Source organism: Oenanthe melanoleuca, chromosome 1A, assembly GCF_029582105.1.
Source record: "Oenanthe melanoleuca isolate GR-GAL-2019-014 chromosome 1A, OMel1.0, whole genome shotgun sequence".
NCBI lineage: Eukaryota > Metazoa > Chordata > Aves > Passeriformes > Muscicapidae > Oenanthe > Oenanthe melanoleuca.
The window spans coordinates 69,478,859-69,499,663 of record NC_079334.1 but is presented as its reverse complement, the minus strand read 5'-3'; the positions used below and the strand labels follow the sequence as shown (position 1 = coordinate 69,499,663).

The window sequence follows — 20,805 nt, the reverse complement described above, 5'->3', positions numbered from 1 at the left end:
CAGCTGTGCCCCATTGAACGGGAACTGGGCAGCTGTGCCCCACGGCAGGGTGGGAATGGCAACTGGAACTGGCTGTGCTGCATGGTGGGATGGGATGGGATGGGATGGCATGGGATGGGATGGGATGGGATGGGATGGGATGGGATGGCATGGGGGTCTTGGTGGTGGCTGTGCTCCCCACTGACGCCACGGTGGGACTGTGCCCCCTGGGATGCTGCTGCCCATCTCCATCTGTGGGGTGGGGTGGGGTGGGGCTGAGCCCCCCCATCCAGGGGCTGGATTCCCTCGGTGGGGCTGAGCCCCCCACGCCCCAGGGGCAGGGCTCCCACACGTGTCCCCCCAGTTCCCCCCAGTGCCTGAACCATTCTGGCTCAGTGCCAGGGGCTCCCCCGACCCCAGTTTGGGCAAACAGGGAATTGGGGTCCGTGCCCCTCGGCCCATGGGGGCTGAACAGGTTTATTGAGTTCCAACATCCAGATCCCTCCAATCAGCCCGAGGAGAAAACAGAGGAACCAACCCAGAGGAGGCGAAAATTCCAGGGCAGGAATTGTCCCAGGGCCCCAGATCCTCGGGGGTGTTGGGAGAGGGGCTGCTGTGGGGCTGAGTGGCTCCTCCAGAGGCTTTCCCAGGGTTCCAAAAATCACCTCCGTGCCCCAAACCATCCCTGGTGTCCAAAACCACCCCCAGCACCCCAAGCCCTGCACAGGACCAGACTCCCGAGCCACTCACCATGGATTTAGGGAGGGGAGGAAAAGGAGCAGCAGGAGGAGATGAGAGGATCTGGTCAGCCCTTGGGAACCCTTGGGGAAGGATTTGAGGGAAACCTGTGAATCTGGAGATGGCTGGGCCCATCCCAAACAGCTCCAGCAGCTGCAGGGGGACAAACAGCGGAGGAGAGAATCCCTGGGAGCTGCCCCAGAGCGGGGTGGGACAGGGGGGCCTCACCCGGGGTCTGGGGGCTTCAAGGCACTTGGAGGGGGCTGGGGGAGGGTCTTGCCCAGATCCCACAGGGCAGCAACAGGGAGGGGGCTCCAACCTCCCTGGGGCACCCCAGGTCACCCCCGGGCCCTGCTGCTGCTCTGGCGGTTTTTGGGGTTTCCTTGGGTTTGGATTTTCATTTCAACCTTCACTTTTTACTCCAATTTCACATCAGTGTTTCCATTTAATTCAATTTCACTTCTTTGGTTCCAATTCCGTTTCTGTTTCAATTTCCAATTTTGATTTCAACGTTTAATTCCAATTCAACTTTTAAATCCAAATTTCAGTCCAATTCCAACTCCAATTCCAACTCCAATTCCAATTCCAATTCCAATTCCAACTTTTATTCCAATTCCAATTTTTAATCCAACTGCAATTCCAATCCCAGCCCCTCTGAATTTCCCAATCCCCCCCGGGGCTGCCCCTGCGCCAGGGGAGCTGTTTCCACACGTGGTAAAACCAAACAATACAAAAATAACCAAAAGTCATTAAAATCCGGGGAAAACCCACAATGAGACGAGCCCCAGGTGCCGGGGGAGTTTGGCTATCCTGAGCCCCGGCCCTGGAGCCACCGTGGGGCTTCTCCCACTAGCCAAGGAGGCTGGAACTAGCCCAGGGGGCTGGAACTAGCCATGGAGGCTGGAACTAGCCAAGGAGGCTAGAGCTAGCCATGGAGGCTGGAACTAGCCAAGGAGGCTGGAACTAGCCATGGAGGCTGGAACTAGCCATGGAGGCTACAACTAGCCATGGAGGCTAGAGCTAGCCAGCAAGGCTGGAACTAGCCAAGGAGGCTAGAGCTAGCTAGGAGGCTGGAACTAGCCAAGGAGGCTGGAACTAGCCATGGAGGCTGGAACTAGCCATGGAGGCTAGAGCTAGCCATGGAGGCTGGAGCTAGCCAGCAAGGCTAGAGCTAGCCATGGAGGCTGGAACTAGCCCCTAGAACTCGTCGTGCCGCACCAGCGCCTCCCCGAAGTCCGTGGCCTGGCTGCCCACGAACAGGTCTGACTTGTCCACGATCTCCTCCCGCGTCAGCTTCCCGTCCTGCAGGAGCGCCACTGTTCCCATCCTGCCACCTCCCCGTCCTGCCACCTCCCTGCCCCTCCATCTCCCCATCCTGCCACCTCCCTGTCCTGCCACCTCCCCGTCCTGCCACCTCCCCATCCTGCCACCTCCCCATCTCCCACCTCCCCATCCCTCCACCTCCCCATCCCTCCACCTCCCCATCCTGCCACCTCCCCGTCCTGCCACCTCCCCATCCTGCCACCTCCCCATCTCCCACTCCCTCCACCTCCCCATCCCTCCACCTCCCCATCCTGCCACCTCCCCGTCCTGCCACCTCCCCGTCCTGCCACCTCCCCATCCTGCCACCTCCCCATCTCCCATCTCCCCATCCCTCCACCTCCCCATCCCTCCACCTCCCCATCCTGCCACCTCCCCCTCCTGCCACCTCCCCATCTCCCATCTCCCCATCCCTCCACCTCCCCATCCCTCCACCTCCCCGTCCTGCCACCTCCCCATCTCCCATCTCCCCATCCCTCCCCATCTCCCATCTCCCCATCCCTCCATCTCCCCATCCCTCCATCTCCCCGCCGTCTCCCCCCGCTCCCCGCCCCCCGAGCTGCCGCCCCACCTTGTCCTGGTCGGACTCATAGACGAGGTGCCGCGCCTCGGCCTCGGCGTGGTCGTAGTCCGAGGGCAGGATCCAGTCCTTGGTCTCCTCCTTGTCCATCTTCCCGTCCCGGTTCTTGTCCCGGAATTCCACAAACTGCTCCCGCTCCGTCTTCACCCACTCGGGCTCGTCGGCGTCGCCGTCCTGGCTGTACATGTCACCTGGGGAGAGCAGCAGGGGGATCAGCCCCACAGCCCCGCCCCGAGGACTGAGCCAAAGCCTTCAGCTCCCTAAACACACCCCAAAACCCCAAAGCACCGCGTGGGTCTGACTGCACCCCAAAATCCTCGATGGCACGTGGGGAAGTCGAGAGAGAGAAGGGCACTGTGAGGGGGAGGGCTGGGAAGGACACGGCTCCCACTGGGCAGGGACACTGAGGGGACACGGGGGACACTGAAGAGACACTGAGGGGACACTGAGGGGACACAGGGGACACTGAGGGGACACGGGGGGGGACACTGAGGGGACACGGAGAAGACACTGAGGGGACACTGAGGGGACACTGAGGGACACAGAGGGGACACTGAGGGGACACTGAGGGGACACACAGCAGCAGCAGCAGCATCTCACCAATGTACTCCTCCAGGTCAATGAAGCCATCGCCGTTCTTGTCAATGTCCTCCATGGTTTCCTGCGAGAGCAGCAGTGTGAGCCAGGCCCGGGCAGGTCCTGCCCAGGCCCCCCACGCGCCTGCCCCACCTGCACCACGATGTCCTTCATGTAGTCGTACTCCTCGGGGTGCAGGAAGGCCGTGAACTCCTCCTTGGTGGCCGCCAGGTCCCCGTCCTTGTCGGCCTTCTTGAAGCGCCGCTCGTCCCGCACCATCATCTGCTTGTAGTTGAAGCCGTCGTCAGGGTCGGGGTCATCTGGGGGAGCACAGGAGCTGGAGTGAGCTCAGAGGGCAGGGCAGGGACCAGGGCAGCCTCCAGCAGCCCCATGCCAGCCTCAACTCAACTCAACTCAACATTCTCAGCTCAACCTCAATTCAAACGCTGCCTCCGCTACTGAACCCCAACCTCCTCCCAACTTCAACCTGGAAAAAACCTCTAACTCCTCAACCCATCATCAACCTTCACCCACACCCAACCTCCTGAACAGAACCTTCTCACCCTCAACTTCCTCAGCACAACCCCAACCCCTTCCACCCACCCTCCAACTCCCCAACATCCCAACTCCTCAATCCTAACCCCAACCCTGAACAGAAACTTCTCACCCTCAACTTCCTCAGCACAACCTCGACATCCTCCACCTCCCCAGCTCAGCTCCCACGCTCCCAGCACACCCTCAGCACAACCCCAACACCCTCCATCCAACCTCCACCTCCCCAGCTCAGCTCCCTGCTCCCAGCACACCCTCCCCAGGCTCACTTGCAGCCACCACTCCCAGAGGAGGAGGAGGAGGAGGAGCTGCAGAGGCGCCAGATCAGACATTCCCAGGGAGAGGCCCCCGCAGACAGGGTCAGGGGTTTGGCCAGCACGGCCAGAGGCTCAGCCTGCACTATTTTGGGAGGGGAATGTGTAAGGGGATCTCACAGGCTGCAGGGCAGGAGGCATGGGCCGGGCGGGACCGCGGGCCACGCGTGGCCACTGAGCACGGCAACGGCACGAGGAGCTCGGGGCAGGGGCCAGCAGCGGCCAGCAGTGGCCGGCAGTGGCCAGCAGCGGCCAGGAGTGGCCAGCAGCAGTCAGCAGTGGCCGGCAGCGGCCAGCAGCAGTCAGCAGTGGCCAGCAGCGGCCAGGAGTGGCCAGCAGCAGTCAGCAGTGGCCGGCAGCGGCCAGCAGCAGTCAGCAGTGGCCGGCAGCGGCCAGGAGTGGCCAGCAGCAGTCAGCAGTGGCCGGCAGCGGCCAGCAGTAGCCAGCAGTGGCCAGCAATCTCCAGCAGTGGCCAGCAGCAGCCAGCAGTGGCTAGCAGTGGTTTAGGATCCCACCATGGGATTGAGGAATTAACAAAAACAGGAGTGATGATGATGATAGTGATAACAATACCCTGACTTTGCAGGGAGTGTCAAAGGAATTTCCAGTCTCAGCTGAAGCTGTTGGACATTTAGCACTTGACTCTCCCTGCTTGCCGGGACTCCCCCAGCAGAACCCCACGCTGCTGGGGGCCACCCAGTGACTCATCCTGCTGTGTAACCAATTCATTAATGAAACCACTCCCAGCACCTCCTTTTGCTGACAAAACTCCACGCTCTGGACCCTGCAGAGCAGCCGGGGCGAGGCCTGGCCCTGTGCACCCCTTGGCCACAGGTCAGGGCTCAGGGCTCTGCCAGGGGCACTGCAGCTGCTCTGGCCAGCGAGGAGCAGGCAGGGGAGCATTCCAGAGCAGGGAGCCGTGGCAAAGGCAGTGCTGGCGAGAAGAGCTGTGGAAAAGGCAGTGCTGGCAAGAGGAGCTGTGGAAAAGGCACTGCTGGCGAGGGGAGCTGTGGCAAAGGCACTGCTGGCGAGGGGAGCTGTGGAAAAGGCAGTGCTGGTGAGGGGAGCTGTGGAAAAGGCACTGCTGGCGAGGGGAGCTGTGGAAAAGGCACTGCTGGTGAGGGGAGCTGTGGCAAAGGCAGTGCTGGTGAGGGGAGCTGTGGAAAAGGCACTGCTGGTGAGGGGAGCTGTGGAAAAGGCAGTGCTGGTGAGGGGAGCTGTGGAAAAGGCACTGCTGGCGAGGGGAGCTGTGGCAAAGGCAGTGCTGGCGAGAGGAGCTGTGGCAAAGGCAGTGCTGGCGAGGGGAGCTGTGGAAAAGGCACTGCTGGCGAGGGGAGCTGTGGCAAAGGCAGTGCTGGCGAGGGGAGCTGTGGAAAAGGCACTGCTGGCAAGGGGAGCTGTGGAAAAGGCAGTGCTGGCGAGGGGAGCTGTGGAAAAGGCACTGCTGGCGAGGGGAGCTGTGGAAAAGGCACTGCTGGCGAGGGGAGCTGTGGCAAAGGCACTGCTGGCGAGGGGAGCTGTGGAAAAGGCAGTGCTGGCGAGGGGAGCTGTGGAAAAGGCAGTGCTGGCCAGGGGAGCTGTGGAAAAGGCAGTGCTGGTGAGGGGAGCTGTGGAAAAGGCAGAGCTGGCGAGAGGAGCTGTGGCAAAGGCAGTGCTGGTGAGGGGAGCTGTGGCAAAGGCAGTGCTGGCGAGGGGAGCTGTGGAAGAGCCATTGGTGGGAGCAGGATCCTGCCGGCTCCACGAGGACTCAGCATGCAGCAGCTCCTCGGGGCTGCCGAGGGCACTGGGCTCACTGGCCGCCCCCTCTGGCCTCTGGGAAGGGCTGGGAGGAGCTGGGCTCCCCCCACACCCTGCTCTGACCCCGGCAAGGGGCTTTTCCTTCGACTCCTTAGCTCGTTAGTTCAGGGTTTGCTCATCGAGGCTTTTCCCTGCCCCACGCCTGCAGCCCCAAGTGCCACCCCAGACTGCTCAGACCCTCCCCAGGACCCTTGTGCCCCTCCAGGCTCCAGCAGATGAGCCCAGAGCAGGAACCCCGGCAAAGGGAGGTTTGGGAAGGGGTGTCACCAGCACAGCAAACCCGGATCCTCCCTGGTCCCAGGGAGATGGATGAGCAGCAGCTCCCCCTGCACATCCCGCCCAGCAGTTTGACTATTTTTGGCAATATTTAGGAAATTAGAGTGGATTCAACACTGCAGAGCTGGCACGGGGCTCGAGGGCTGAAGGCTTTAACCCCAAAAGAGCTGCTGTTCCCTCACTCCCGGGGTGTCAGGGATGCCACACTGCTGGCCCTGCACGTGTCCCAAAATCCCCAAATTCTGGGGTCTAACACTGCTCCCAGGACAGGGGAAAGCGACTGAAACCTCTGCTAATGGTTCTTGTGGGTTTAGGGACACAAGGGACACCCCAAGGTGGCTCCACAGCCACACATCAGTGGGTTCCACCTGCAGGTCCCAAATTCCCCCACAAGCCCATCCTGAGCCATGACCACTGTCCACTGAGCCACGAGCCCCCTGATCCATGTCCATCCCACTGACCAGCACTCCCCAAGCCCATCCTAAGCCCTGACCACTGGCTGAGCCCTGACCACTGCCCACTGAGCCACAAGCCCCTCTGATCCGTGTCCATCCCACTGACCAGCACTCCCAAGCCCATCCTGAGCCATGACCACTGGCTGAGCCATGACCACTGCCCACTGAGCCACGAGCCCCCTGATCCATGTCCATCTCACTGACCAGCACTCTCCAAGCCCATCCTGAGCCATGACCACTGGCTGAGCCCTGACCACTGCTGAGCCCTGACCACTGCCCACTGAGCCAGGACCCCCCCGATCCGCCCCCAGCCCCTGGCCCTCGCTGGCCCCAGGCAGAGCAGCAATCTGCTGGCTGCAGGAAGGGCTCACCCCAAGCAGCACCTACCCAGGATGTATCCATAGGTGGCATTCTTGTACTCCTCCCAGGAAACCAGCCCGTCCTCATTGAGGTCGTGGCCCTTCCACTGGCGCTCCACGTCCTCGTAAATCCAGCGCTTCTGGGCAAACTTGATCCAAGCCTTCAGCTCCTCCACCGTCACAAACCCGTCCCCATCCTCATCTATCTTCCCTACGATCTTCCTGTGGGAAACACAGAAATCAGCAAAAGCTGAAAAAGGTGAGGGAATGGGAAGGGGCGGAGGGGGCAAGTTGAGGTCATCACAGAACTGGGGAATTCAACCATCTGGAGAATTTATCCTTAAAACCAACGTAGGTTCAGCTGCCCAAACTTTGGCTCAGAAATAAAAATCACTGGCTTGCCCACTTTTGGATCACTCAGGTTTTGGTTTTTTAGGGGAAAACTTCCTTTTTTACACTGGGAAAGGGGTCCTTGACCCAGACAGTGCCAGGTGAAGAGCACAGACCTGTATTTATATAAAAAACAGGAATATCAGCTCTGTCACTCCTGGTGATGCCAGGACAAGGCTGAAGTGAATACAGATTTTGCAAATTCAACCATTTGAAAAGTTTATCTTTAAAACCAACATTTGTGCTGGCTGCTGCAAAGCCAGGTCAGCCGCCAGAATATCCAGTGGGATACAGCAAACGTGGCCCAGGCACGGGAATCACCAGCTGGGCCACTGGGGCTCGGCTCCTCCAGGAATCGGGAGTTCTAGGGGAAGTGCTGCCTGTCAGAGCCGGGGCAGGGCAGGGCAGGGCAGGGAGTCTGTGCTGCTGCTGCAGGGCTGAGAGTGCAGGGCAGCCCCGGGGCCCAGCCCGGCCGCGTGCCGCAGATATTTATAGCAGCAGCTGCAGGAAAAGGCAGCAGGAATGCAGGAGGCAGGGCAGATGGAGCAGGGCAGATGGAGCAGGGGCAGATGGAACAGGGCAGATGGAGCAGGGGCAGATGGAGCAGGGCAGATGGAGCAGGGCAGATGGAACAGGGCAGATGGAGCAGGGGCAGATGGAGCAGGGCAGATGGAGCAGGGGCAGATGGAGCAGGGCAGATGGAGCAGGGCAGATGGAGCAGGGGCAGATGGAGTGGGGCAGATGGAACAGGGCAGAAGGAGCAGGGCAGATGGAGCAGGGCAGATGGAACAGGGCAGAAGGAGCAGGGCAGATGGAGCAGGGCAGATGGAGCAGGGGCAGATGGAGCAGGAGCAGATGGAACAGGGCAGATGGAGCAGGGCAGATGGAGCAGGGCAGATGGAGCAGGGCAGATGGAGCAGGACAGATGGAGCAGGGCAGATGGAGCAGGGGCAGATGGAGCAGGGCAGAAGGAGCAGGGGCAGATGGAACAGGGCAGATGGAGCAGGGGCAGAAGGAGCAGGGGCAGATGGAACAGGGCAGATGGAACAGGGGCAGATGGAGCAGGGGCAGATGGAGCAGGGGCAGAAGGAGCAGGACAGATGGAGCAGGGCAGATGGAGCAGGGGCAGAAGGAGCAGGGGCAGATGGATGGAGCACAGGGGCAGATGGAACAGGGGCAGATGGAGCAGGGCAGATGGAGCAGGACAGATGGAGCAGGGCAGATGGAGCAGGGGCAGATGGAGCAGGGGCAGATGGAGCAGGGCAGATGGAACAGGGGCAGATGGAGCAGGGCAGATGGAGCAGGGCAGATGGAACAGGGCAGATGGAGCAGGGCAGATGGAGCAGGGCAGATGGAGCAGGGCAGATGGAGCAGGAGCAGATGGAGCAGGGGCAGATGGAACAGGGCAGATGGAGCAGGGGCAGATGGAGCAGGGCAGATGGAGCGGGGCAGAAAGAGCAGGGCAGATGGAACAGGGCAGATGGGAGCAGGGCAGATGGAGCAGGGCAGATGGAACAGGGGCAGATGGAGCAGGGGCAGAAAGAGCAGGGCAGATGGAACAGGGCAGATGGGGCAGGGCAGATGGAGCAGGGGCAGATGAGGCCAGGGCAGAAGGAGCAGGGGCAGATGGAACAGGGCAGAAGGAGCAGGGCAGATGGAGCAGGGGCAGATGGAACAGGGCAGATGGAACAGGGCAGATGGAGCAGGGGCAGAAGGAGCAGGGCAGATGGAGCAGGGGCAGATGGAACAGGGCAGATGGCGCAGGGCAGATGGAGCAGGGCAGATGGAGCAGGGCAGATGGATGGAGCAGGGGCAGAAGGAGCAGGGGCAGATGGAACAGGTCAGATGGAGCAGGGGCAGATGGAGCAGGACAGATGGAGCAGGGGCAGATGGAGCAGGGCAGAAGGAGCAGGGCAGATGGAGCAGGGCAGATGGAACAGGGCAGATGGCGCAGGGGCAGATGGAGCAGGGGCAGATGGAACAGGTCAGATGGAGCAGGGGCAGATGGAGCAGGGGCAGATGGAGTGGGGCAGATGGAACAGGGGCAGATGGAGTGGGGCAGATGGAGTGGGGCAGATGGAGCAGGGGCAGATGGAACAGGGCAGATGGAGCAGTGGGCAGATGGAGCAGGGGCAGATGGAGCCAGGGCAGAAGGAGCAGGGGCAGATGGAGCAGGGGCAGAAGGAGCAGGGGCAGATGGAACAGGGGCAGATGGAGCAGGGGCAGAAGGAGCAGGGGCAGATGGAGCAGGGGCAGAAGGAGCAAGGTTGGGGGCTGCTTGATTTGCTCTGTGCCCAGAAGCCCTGGGGTGAAAATCAGCCTAACCCAGGTTCCAGCCCACAGATCCCCTCTCTGCTCAAACTCCATCCTGGCTCTCCCCTTCAACAAGGCTCAGGGGTCCTGAGCTCCAGCCAGGTGTTTAGGAATTTCAGAGGACAGGTGGGAAACACGGAATTTTTAAATTTTAGATCTCAACCAGGACGAAAAATTCCAAAAATATTGATGCAAAGGGAATCCCAGAGACTGGAGCCACCTGTGCTCACACCCAGGTTTCCCTGTTTGAGAATTGCCTGGTCTAGGAAAATCAGGAATTCCTCTGTGGCACAAAGGATGTTCCTGGTAATGACAAGCTGGAAGAAAAATGGGAAAACCAAGGAATTTAGTTCTGACACTGAGGTGCCAGAATGGAGCAGTGAGCAGGGCTTGGAGAGCTGAGTGATTTTACAGAGAAATATATAAATATAAATATAAATATAAATATAAATATAAATATAAATATAAATATAAATATAAATATAAATATAAATATAAATATAAATATGCAAATTTTAAAAAATAGCTCATCAACAGCACCCAAATTTGCACAGAAATATGTAAAACATTATTAAAATATTTCAGAATTTTATATATCAATGTGCAAAGTGTCCCTTCCAATATTCCTGATCAAACACAGAAATATGCAAAATGTCACACAAATATTCAGAATTTTCCATAAAAATATATAATAAGTCAATCATAAAATTCTGCATAGAACTATGTAAAGCATCACGTGAATATTAAACATTTGTCCATGTAAATATATAATAAAAATATATAAATGTATATAAAATATTTATATAAAATATTATATATAAGTATTATATATAAATATATATAATATATAATATAAATAATATAAATAAATAAATAATTAAATAAATAAAATAAATAAAATAAATAAATAAATAAATAAATATATATATATATATATATATAAATCAGTCAAATCGTTCCTGTTTCAGGGAGAAGATGCCATGTTTCCCTCTCCCAGGAAGGGATACCAGCAGCAAAGGGATTTATTAGGGAGAGCCCCGGGCTGGAGGAGCAGGGCCAGCCGGGCTGGAGGCCAGGCAGTTTCCAGGCTGGAAGGGGTTAATCAGGGAACAGCTTCCCAGGGAAGTCGGAGCCAGCCCAGCCCAGGGGCACTCAGGAAGCTCCAGGCCTCCTCCCCTCCCTGACTGCACCAGCTGCTCCCGGCTGCTTTCCCAGGGACCAGCACCAGCCCAGCTGTGCCACAGCCCCGCGCCCCTGCCAGGGGGCAGCGATGTGGGGCAGGGCCGGCAGATCCCACCCTGCTGCAGCTGATCCCACCCTGCTGCAGCTGATCCCACCCTGCTGCAGCTGATCCCACCCTCCTGCAGCTGATCCCACCCTGCTCCAGCTGATCCCACCCTGCTGCAGCTGATCCCAGCCCTGCTGCAGGTGATCCCACCCTCCTGCAGCTGATCCCACCCTGCTCCAGCTGATCCCACCCTGCTGCAGCTGATCCCAGCCCTGCTGCAGCTGATCCCACCCTGCTGCAGCTGATCCCACCCTGCTCCAGCTGATCCCACCCTGCTGCAGCTGATCCCACCCTGCTGCAGCTGATCCCAGCCCTGCTGCAGCTGATCCCACCCTGCTGCAGCTGATCCCACCCTGCTGCAGCTGATCCCACCCTGCTGCAGCTGATCCCACCCTGCTGCAGCTGATCCCACCCTGCTGCAGCTGATCCCACTCCTGCTCCAGCTGATCCCAGCCCTGCTCCAGGTGATCCCACCCTGCTGCAGCTGATCCCACTCCTGCTGCAGCTGATCCCACCCTGCTGCAGCTGATCCCAGCCCTGCTGCAGCTGATCCCACCCTGCTGCAGCTGATCCCACCCTGCTGCAGCTGATCCCAGCCCTGCTCCAGCTGATCCCACTCCTGCTGCAGCTGATCCCACCCTGCTGCAGCTGATCCCAGCCCTGCTGCAGCTGATCCCACCCTGCTGCAGCTGATCCCAGCCCTGCTCCAGCTGATCCCACCCTGGCTGCTGCCGGGAGAAACGGGTCTGGCTGGGCTGGGACCCCTAATCCCAGGCCATGGACAGCCCAGGCCATGGATAACCCACACTGTGGGTAACCCAGGCCATGGATAACCCAGGCCGTGGACAGCCCAGGCTGTGGATAACCCACACTGTGGATAACCCAGGCCATGGATAACCCACACTGTGGATAACCCAGGCCGTGGACAGGCCAGGCTGCTCGGTGCCGAGTGTGTGACACCCCCAGGGCAGGGCAGGGCAGGGCAGGGCAGGGCAGGGATAACCCAGTCCCAGAACAATGGGATTGAGCCGTGACAGGCTCTGGGATCCCAGCCCAGCCTCCCTCGCAGTCTGACGCTGCTCCAGGGGCACCAGGCACTCACAAAATCCCTCCTGGATCCCGTACTCTGGAGCTCAGGGAGCGACCAGGGCCTGCCAACAACGGACCGTGGGGTTTTCCAGTTTCAATCGTCCCTGGAGGGAGGAAATTCCCTCCAGCTCCCCAAGTGCTGGGGGAGAGGCCAGCACCTCCTTCCCCCGGGGTCTGGATCCATGGGATGGATGGATGGAAGCTGGCACCCCTGCCCTGCACATCCCCCTCCATCTGTGGGAACTGGCTCACTCTGGAAGTTTCCCCAGCACCCACGTGTGGCTGAGCTTGTCTTTCCCATCAGGGAGCACCGTTCCCAAAAAACAGCCCAAAATCCACCCCGGGCTGTGGTAGGTGCTGCTCCAGCAGCAGCAGCAGGGCTGGAATGCTTGGCTGAAAAAAATCGAGTCTGACTAAAAAAAGAGAGATTCAGGTGGGATTTTGGGAAGGAATTCCTGGCTGGGAGGGTGCCCAGAGCAGCTGTGGCTGCCCCTGGATCCCTGGCAGTGCCAAGGCTGGGGCTGGGAGCAGCTGGGACAGTGGGAGGTGTCCCTGCCATGGCACTGCAGGGGTGGCACTGGGGGGCTCCTTCTATCCCAAACCACTCCATGAGAACTCGGCCAGAGGCACCCAGTTCCAGGGTGAGTGGAGCCCAGAAGTGTCCCAAGCTCTCCAGAGAGCCTCTGCTCCCCCAGCCCCCACTGCAGGCTGCAGTTCCCAGGTCTGAGCCATCCCAAGCCCTGAACAACTGCAGCAGCAGCTGCTGCGGGGGCAGCGGCCCTGAGCTGCTCCTGGGAACCATCCCAGAGCCAGGCTGGGCTGGGAAACACTGCCAGATCCCAGGGAGGCACTGCCAGACCCTGGGGAGACACTGCCAGATCCTGGGGAGAACAGACAGACACTGGGGAAACACTGGCAGACCCTGGGGAGGCACAGCCAGATCCTGGGGAGACACTACCAGATCCCAGGGAGACACTGCCAGATCCTGGGGAGAACAGACAGACACTGGGGAAACACTGGCAGACCCTGGGGAGGCACAGCCAGACCCTGGGGAGACACAGCCAGACCCTGGGGAGGCACTGCCAGATCCCAGGAGAGGTAAAGCCATCCTGGATGTGAGGGGAGGCCCAGCACACCCTGGAGTCCCAGGAGAGGTTCCCTGGAGGAGGAATCTCCATACAGGCTCTGCATTCCCAACTCCCAACCAACTCCTTCCAGCTGAGCCATGCCAGTGATCCCCAGGGCTGCAGTGACAGCCAGAGAACACAGAGCAGGCACAGCACAGCACAGAGCCCGGGTCTGCTCTGGGGTTCTGGGAATGCCTGGCCCTGGAAATGCTCTGGGTGATTTTTGGGGAATGCCTGGCCCTGGAAATGCTCTGGGTGATTTTTGGGGAATGCCTGGCACTGGAAATGCTCTGGGTGGTTTTTGGGGCACACCTGGCCCTGGAAATGCTCTGGGTGGTTTTTGGGGCACACCTGGCCCTGGAAATGCTCTGGGTGATTTTTGGGGAATGCCTGACCCTGGGCAGTGAGCTCCCAGGCTTGCAGCTCTGGGTGGTTTTGGGGGCACACCTTCACTGGGCAGTGAGCTCCCAGCTGGCAGCTCTGGGTGGTCTCTGGGTGATTTTTGGGTGGTTTTTGGGGCACACCCATCACTGGGCAGTGAGCTCCCAGCTGGCAGCTCTGGGTGGTTTTTGGGTGGTTTTTGGGTGGTTTTTGGGTGATTTTTGGGGCATGCCTGGCTCTGGGCAGTGAGCTCCCAGGCTGGCAGCTCTGGGTGATCTCTGGGTGGTTTTGGGTGGTTTTTTGGCACTGGGCAGTGAGCTCCCAGCTGGCAGCTCTGGGTGGTCTCTGGGTGATTTCTGGGTGGTTTTGGGTGGTTTTTTGGCACTGGGCAGTGAGCTCCCAGGCTGGCAGCTCTGGGTGATCTCTGGGTGATCTCTGGGTGGTTTTTGGGGCACACCCATCACTGGGCAGTGAGCTCCCAGCTGTCAGCTCTGGGTGGTCTCTGGGTGATCTCTGGGTGGTTTTTGGGTGGTTTTTGGGGCACACCCATCACTGGGCAGTGAGCTCCCAGCTGGCAGCTCTGGGTGGTCTCTGGGTGATTTCTGGGTGGTTTTGGGTGGTTTTTTGGCACTGGGCAGTGAGCTCCCAGGCTGGCAGCTCTGGGTGATCTCTGGGTGATCTCTGGGTGGTTTTTGGGGCACACCCATCACTGGGCAGTGAGCTCCCAGGCTGTCAGCTCTGGGTGGTCTCTGGGTGATCTCTGGGTGGTTTTTGGGTGGTTTTTTGGCACTGGGCAGTGAGCTCCCAGCTGTCAGCCGTGCCCTCCCCATCCCCACCCGCTGGTCTCTCCCCGCCCCCACGCCATGCTCACCCCAGGCGCTCCTTGCTCTCCTCGGGGCTGAGCTGGTCGAAGCTCTTGGCCTCGTCGGCGCCCAGGAAGGCGTCGTGGTCGTAGTCGAAGCTCTGGGCGTCGTCGTGCTCGCGGGCGCTGAGCGGCGCCTCGCGCACCACGCGCTCCTTGCGCTCCGTGGGCTTGGCAGAGCCGCAGAGCGCCCCGACGGCCAGGCAGAGCAGGAGCGCCAACCGCATCGTGCTGGGCCTGGGGACAGGATGGGGACATCAGAGAGGGACACAGGGACATGGCCAGGCAGAGCAGGAGCGCCAACCGCATCGTGCTGGGCCTGGGGGGACACAGGGACATCAGAGAGGGACACAGGGACATCAGACAGGGACAGGGACACAGCCGGGGACACAGGGACACGGCCAGGCAGAGCAGGAGCGCCAACCGCATCGTGCTGGGCCTGGGGGGACACGACAGGGACACTGAGATGGGACAGGGACACTGCAGTGGGACAGGGACACTGAGATGGGACAGGGACACTGTGATGGGACAGGGACACTGCAGTGGGACAGGGACACTGTGATGGGACAGGGACACTGCAGTGGGACAGGGACACTGCAGTGGGACAGGGACACTGCAATGGGACAGGGACACTGAGATGGGACAGGGACACTGCAGTGGGACAGGCACACTGTGATGGGACAGGGACACTGTGATGGGACAGGGACACTGGGACAGGGGCACAGGGATGGGACACTGCAGTGGGACAGGGACACTGGGACAGGGACACTGTGATGGGACAGTGACACTGCAGTGGGACAGGCACACTGTGATGGGACAGGGACACTGTGATGGGACAGGGACACTGGGACAGGGGCACAGGGATGGGACACTGCAGTGGGACAGGGACACTGGGACAGGGACACTGTGATGGGACAGTGACACTGCAGTGGGACAGGCACACTGTGATGGGACAGGGACACTGTGATGGGACAGGGACACTGCAGTGGGACAGGCACACTGTGATGGGACAGGGACACTGGGACAGGGACACAGGGATGGGACACTGCAGGGGCACCAGGCAGTAGCAGGGTCAGAACAGGGAGGACAGAACCTGGGCAGGCTGCCAGGGAAATACGGGTTTAGGGCGGGTTTTTGGGAAGAATGGGGGTTGAGGGGCAGCTGTCTAGGAAAAACTGAGGATTAGGACAAATTACCTGGGAAAATGGGGATTAGGGCATGTTACTGGGGAAAAAGCAGATTAATAATAATGCAGATTATGGGAACAAAAGTGATGAATTAATCCAGATGATCTGGATAAAATGATAAATATGGAATGTCTGGGCAAAGATGATGAATTAATGCAGATTGTCTGGGAAAATGGGGAATCACTGCACATTATCTGGGAAAATGGAGATTCAGTGCAGATTATGGGAGCACAAATGACTAATAAGTGAAAATTATCCGGGGAAATGATGAATTCCTGCATATCCTCAGGGCAAATTCATTAACTGATCCCAATTATCAGGGCACTGTAATGAACTGATATGGGTTATCTGGGCAAAAGTGATTCACTGACACAGATTATCAGGGTACAGGGATTAATAAACACAGATTATCAGGGCACAGTGACTAATTAACACAGACTATCAAGGTACAGGGATTAATGGGTGTGGATTATCAGGGCACAGTGACTAACTAACACAGATTATCAGGGTACAGAGATTAATAAACACAGATTATCAGGGCCCAGGGATTAATTAACACAGATTTTCAGGGCACAGTGACTAACTAACACAGATTATCAAGGCACAGGGATTAATGGATGTGGATTATCAGGGCACAGGGATTAATTAACACAGATTATCAGGGCACAGGGAATTTCCAGCCCCTGGTTTGTCCTGTTTCCCCTGAAGCTGCTCCTCACCCCAGCCCATATTCACCATCAAGAGCACTTCAATGTAAAATTAATTCCATCTATTCCCTATCCTTTTTGCTCTGATCTAAATTTAAACCCACCCTTACTCCTTTAAATCTACATCCAGGTCTTTCCCATCCAGAGCTCTTAAACACAAATGTAAACTCAGGAATTCCCATTCTTTAGCTCCTTAAATTTGTGGTTTAAAACCCAGGTGTTTCCCTTTCACCTGAACTCACACCAATGAATTCTGCCCTGGGAGTGACCAGAAGTGACCAGGAGTGACCTGGGGCTGGTCCCACGCCAAACCAAGACAGTGGTGGCCGGACATGGGGGAAGGGACATGGAATGGCTCCTTCCTTCCTCATTTTTTTTCAAATGAGGATTTATCAGACCATTCAGAAAATCCCCAAATTTCAGCTCCTTGGAAGTGGGGGCATGGTGAGGGGATTTGGGTTATAAAGAGTAAAAGTCACTTTTTCATGTTTCTGGGGAGGAAGAGAACTCCAGAAGGGAAAGGTGTAAGTGGAGCTCTGGAGATCCCTGTCCTGGGGAGCTGGCTCTGCTCCCTCTGGGCACATCCCGTGCCAGGATCAGCCCAGCCCGGAGCAGAGTGACCTGGAACGGGTCAAACACCCGATTTTATCTCCCAGAGTGCACACAGAGCCCGGGAGGCCCCTGGAAGTGACTCAAGAGGGACAAGCCAGCCTGCAGCTGCACCTGGCAGTGCTGTGGGAGCTCAGAGACAGCAGAGCCCCCAGCCCAGCAGTTATCCATGGACAGTCACCCATGGCAGCAGCAGCAGCTCCTGCTGAGCAGGATGGGGCCAGGATTCCTGTGGAGATCCTGAGAGGGGAAAGCAGAGCAGCCAGGGCAGCAGATCCCTGTTCTCCCGAATTTAGGTGAACTGCAGGGAAGCTGGGAGCAGTGGTGGGGAGATGTGGGGGGCAGAGTGGGGCTCCAGCCCCTCAGCTGGGGAGGAACTCGGATTCCAGCAGGGCTAGGTGGGATACTGAGGGAGGAGCTTGAGATTGCAAGGACACTGATGGAGGAATTCGGGATTCCAGGTGGGTTTGCTGCAATATTGACAGAGAAACCCAAAATTCCCGTTGGGTTTGCCAGGATACTGACAGAGGAACTCGGAATCCCACACTGGGAACTGTGGTGGCATTTAGAGGAAAAGCCCCTCAGGACACACATTCCCCATGTGGGAGAACAACAGAAAAATCCCCCACAGGCAGCACAGTCTGCTCAGGTCTGGGAATCAGCCTGTTTTGGCTTTTTATGGGATTGCTGCCATTGGAGCAGCTCCCAGTTAACAGGGAGCCCGTGGAGCCACCCCAGGGGCACAGCCAGGGTGAGGAGTGAGGGTTTGGAGAGTTCCAGCCCTGAGAAAGACGGATGGATGATGGATGGATGGATGGATGGATGGATGGATGGATGGACGGAGGGATGGATGATGGATGGATGGACGGAGGGATGGATGGATGATGGATGGATGGATGGATGGATGGACGGAGGGATGGATGATGGATGGATGGACGGATGGATGGATGGATGGATGGAAGGACGGAGGGATGGATGATGGATGGATGGATGGATGGATGGAAGGACGGAGGGATGGATGATGGATGGATGGATGGATGGATGGATGGATGATGGACGGATGGATGATGGATGGATGGACGGAGGGATGGATGGATGATGGATGGATGGATGGATGATGATGGATGGGAGGGACACGGGGAGCCGAGAGCAGTCCCGGGGCAGAGAGGGGCGGGTGCTGCCCCAAAGCAGCCCCAGAGTTTGGGGTCACCGAGAGGTGTGGACGGAAACACGGGTTTGGGGTAGCACCGCCCTGCCCAGAGCCCCCAGGGCAGCACCGGGGGGACCACGGCCCATTATCCCGGGTGGATGTCCCTCAGCCCGTTATCCAGGGGGGTCCCCAGCCCGTTATCCCGGGGGGGGACCCACGGCCCGTTATGCTGGTGTCCCGGGGGGCCCATAGCCCGTTATCCCGGGGATCCCATAGCCCGTTATCCGGAGGTCCCCAGCCCGTTATCCGGAGGTCCCCAGCCCGTTATCCCGGGGGATCCCATAGCCCGTTATCCCGGGGATCCCATAGCCCGTTATCCGGAGGTCCCCAGCCCGTTATCCCGGGGATCCCATAGCCCGTTATCCCGGGGGATCCCATAGCCCGTTACCCGGGGATCCCATAGCCCGTTATCCGGAGGTCCCCAGCCCGTTATCCCGGGGGATCCCATAGCCCGTTATCCGGGGGGGATCCACGGCCCGTTATCCCGGGTGGATGTCCCTCAGCCCGTTATCCAGGGGGGTCCCACGGCCCGTTATTCCCGTTATCCCGGGGGTCCCTTAGCCCGCTATCCCCGGATTCCCGATGGATTCCCGATGGATTCCCGCAGGCCGGTCCCGCCCGGGCCGCCGGATGCGGACGGGGCTCCATCCCCGGGAGCTCCCACCCGCCCTGGGCCCGGTGCACGGCGGCCCCGGGACTCAGCGCCGCCCGAGCCGCGCAGCGGGACGGGCCGCAGCGCTCGCGGACACGGCGGCGCCGCCGCTCCCGCCCGTTCCCATGGAGACCGGGCCCGGCGCTGCCACCGCCGCTCCGCAGCGGCCCCGCAGAGCCGTTCCCACCGCTGCTCCGGGCCCCAAGGCCCGGCCCCGACCCCGGTGCCCACCCCGGCCCCTTCCCGTCCCTCACCGTCCCCACCGCCGCCGCCGCTGCCGCCGCCGCTCCGCGCACCGGAAGTCGGCGCCGCGCCACGCCGCACGGCCCCCCGCGCGCCCTCCCCACCCACCAATCAGGGGCAGGCCACGCCTCCTTCTCCGCGGCGCTCCGCCTTTCGATTGGTTCCATCCGCCGCCACTCCGCCCCTCTGCCCGCCCCCCTCCTCGCCCCGCCCCCCGAGCCCTCCCCCTGCCCCTCTCCTTGCGGCCCCGCCCACCCCGCCGCGGCCGCGGGCGCTGATTGGTTGGAAATCGCCACGTCCTCAGGCGCGCGCCGGCCGCCGGCCCCGCCCACCGGGGCTCCCCGCGCCGCACTGCGCACGCGCGGGCGGGACGGGCAGAGTCACGTGCGCGGGAAAGGCGGGAAAGCCGAGGCGGCGCTGGGGGAGGTGTGTCCGCTCCTGGTCACTCCTGGTCGCTCTGTGGTCATTCCTGGTCATTCTCTGGTCATTACCTGTCACTCCTGGTCATTCCTGGTCGCTCCTGGTCACACCTGGTCATTACCTGTCACTCCTGGTCATTCTCTGGTCACTCCTGGTCATTACCTGTCACTCCTGGTCACTCCCGGTCATTACCTGGTCACTCCTCATCACTGCCCCGTCACCCCGTGGTCACTCGTGGTCATTACCTGGTCATTACCTGGTCACTCCCTGGTCACTCTCCGGTCACACCTAGTCACACGTGCTCACTCTCCGGTCACTCCTGGTCACTCTTGGTCACTGTCCGGTCACACCTGGTCACTCCTGGTCATTCATTACCTGTCACTCCTGGTCACTCTCCGGTCATTCCCTGGTCACTCTCTGCTCACTCCTGGTCACTCCCAGCCTTTCACAGCTGGGTGCCGCCCAGCTGAGGCCGGGCTGCCCCGGAGCCGCAGCATCCGTCACTCGTGCCCGCCCGCACTGCCCGGAGCGGGACCCGCTCCCGGCCCCGCAGGACCCGCAGAGCCCGGAGCCCCCCGGGGGACCCGCTGTGACCAGCGCAGGGAGAGGGGAGCCCTGCACCGTGACCGGGATGGAGGAGCACAGCACCGGGCACAGCCCGGGGGTTCGGGGGTGATACCTGATATAAGATTCGTGTTAATCACAAAAATATCGGGGTTTGTATCAACCAGAATAGTCGGGTCTGAAATGAGGCATGACAGTAAAGAAAGGAAAATATAAGATAAAATCATCCTGGTTTAAATCCCCCTGTTATGAATATTATGTTTCTAAACAAGTTGTATCTGCTGACAGCTTGCAGAGCAAGGATTTCACACAGCCCAGCACCGGGCACAGCCCGGGGGTTTGGGAGTGATAACTGATAAAAGGTTCGTGTTGATCATAAAAATATTGGGTTTTGTATAAACCAGAATACTCCGGGCTGAAATGAGTCATGACACTAAAGAAAGGAAAATATAAGATTAAATCATTCTGGTTTAAACTATTATTTATGTTTCTAGATGAGTTGTATCTGCTGACAGCTTGCAGAGCAAGGATTTCACACAGCCCAGCAGATCCTGCACAATCAGATTTCCAGATTTGTGTGATCAATTACAGCCTATCCCTGAGACCAGACTGAATTCTGTCATTTATCTACCAAGAGCAGATGGTTATTATCTGTGGGATTGACAAACTGTCCAGAGACTCATTGTCCAGCGATCCCACGGACCACACTGCTCACCTGGCAGAGTTATGACAGCAAAGCAATATCGATTATTGATGACTACAAGGAAACCACGCTGTAAAGGGAGCTGCAAACCAGAGCTGGGTGGAGCATGGGGTG

General features: G+C 59.0%; 1 protein-coding gene across 1 annotated transcript; it reads right to left on the bottom strand.

Annotated features, from left to right (window-relative positions):
- Positions 1 to 422: 422 nt before the first annotated feature.
- Positions 423 to 19,094, bottom strand: CALU (calumenin). Its single transcript, XM_056482677.1, has 7 exons — positions 19,016 to 19,094; positions 14,406 to 14,633; positions 6,975 to 7,168; positions 3,347 to 3,513; positions 3,218 to 3,278; positions 2,609 to 2,808; positions 423 to 2,019 (listed from the first exon to the last, which is right to left on the bottom strand). The coding sequence occupies exons 2-7, from the start codon at positions 14,621 to 14,623 to the stop codon at positions 1,915 to 1,917; spliced, it is 945 nt and encodes a 314-aa protein (XP_056338652.1). The 5' UTR covers positions 14,624 to 14,633; positions 19,016 to 19,094; the 3' UTR covers positions 423 to 1,914.
- Positions 19,095 to 20,805: the final 1,711 nt, after the last annotated feature.

What these genes read in the sequence shown, in the direction of transcription:
- CALU (XM_056482677.1), bottom strand. Translation starts at nt 14,623, where the DNA reads ATGCGGTTGGCGCTCCTGCTCTGCCTGGCCGTCGGGGCGCTCTGCGGC. An exon ending in GAGAGCAAGGAGCGCCTGGG is followed by an intron (nt 7,169 to 14,405) that starts GTGAGCATGGCG and finishes TGTTTCCCACAG; the next exon opens with GAAGATCGTAGGGAAGATAG. An exon ending in ATGAGTCCGACCAGGACAAG is followed by an intron (nt 2,020 to 2,608) that starts GTGGGGCGGCAG and finishes GCGCTCCTGCAG; the next exon opens with GACGGGAAGCTGACGCGGGA.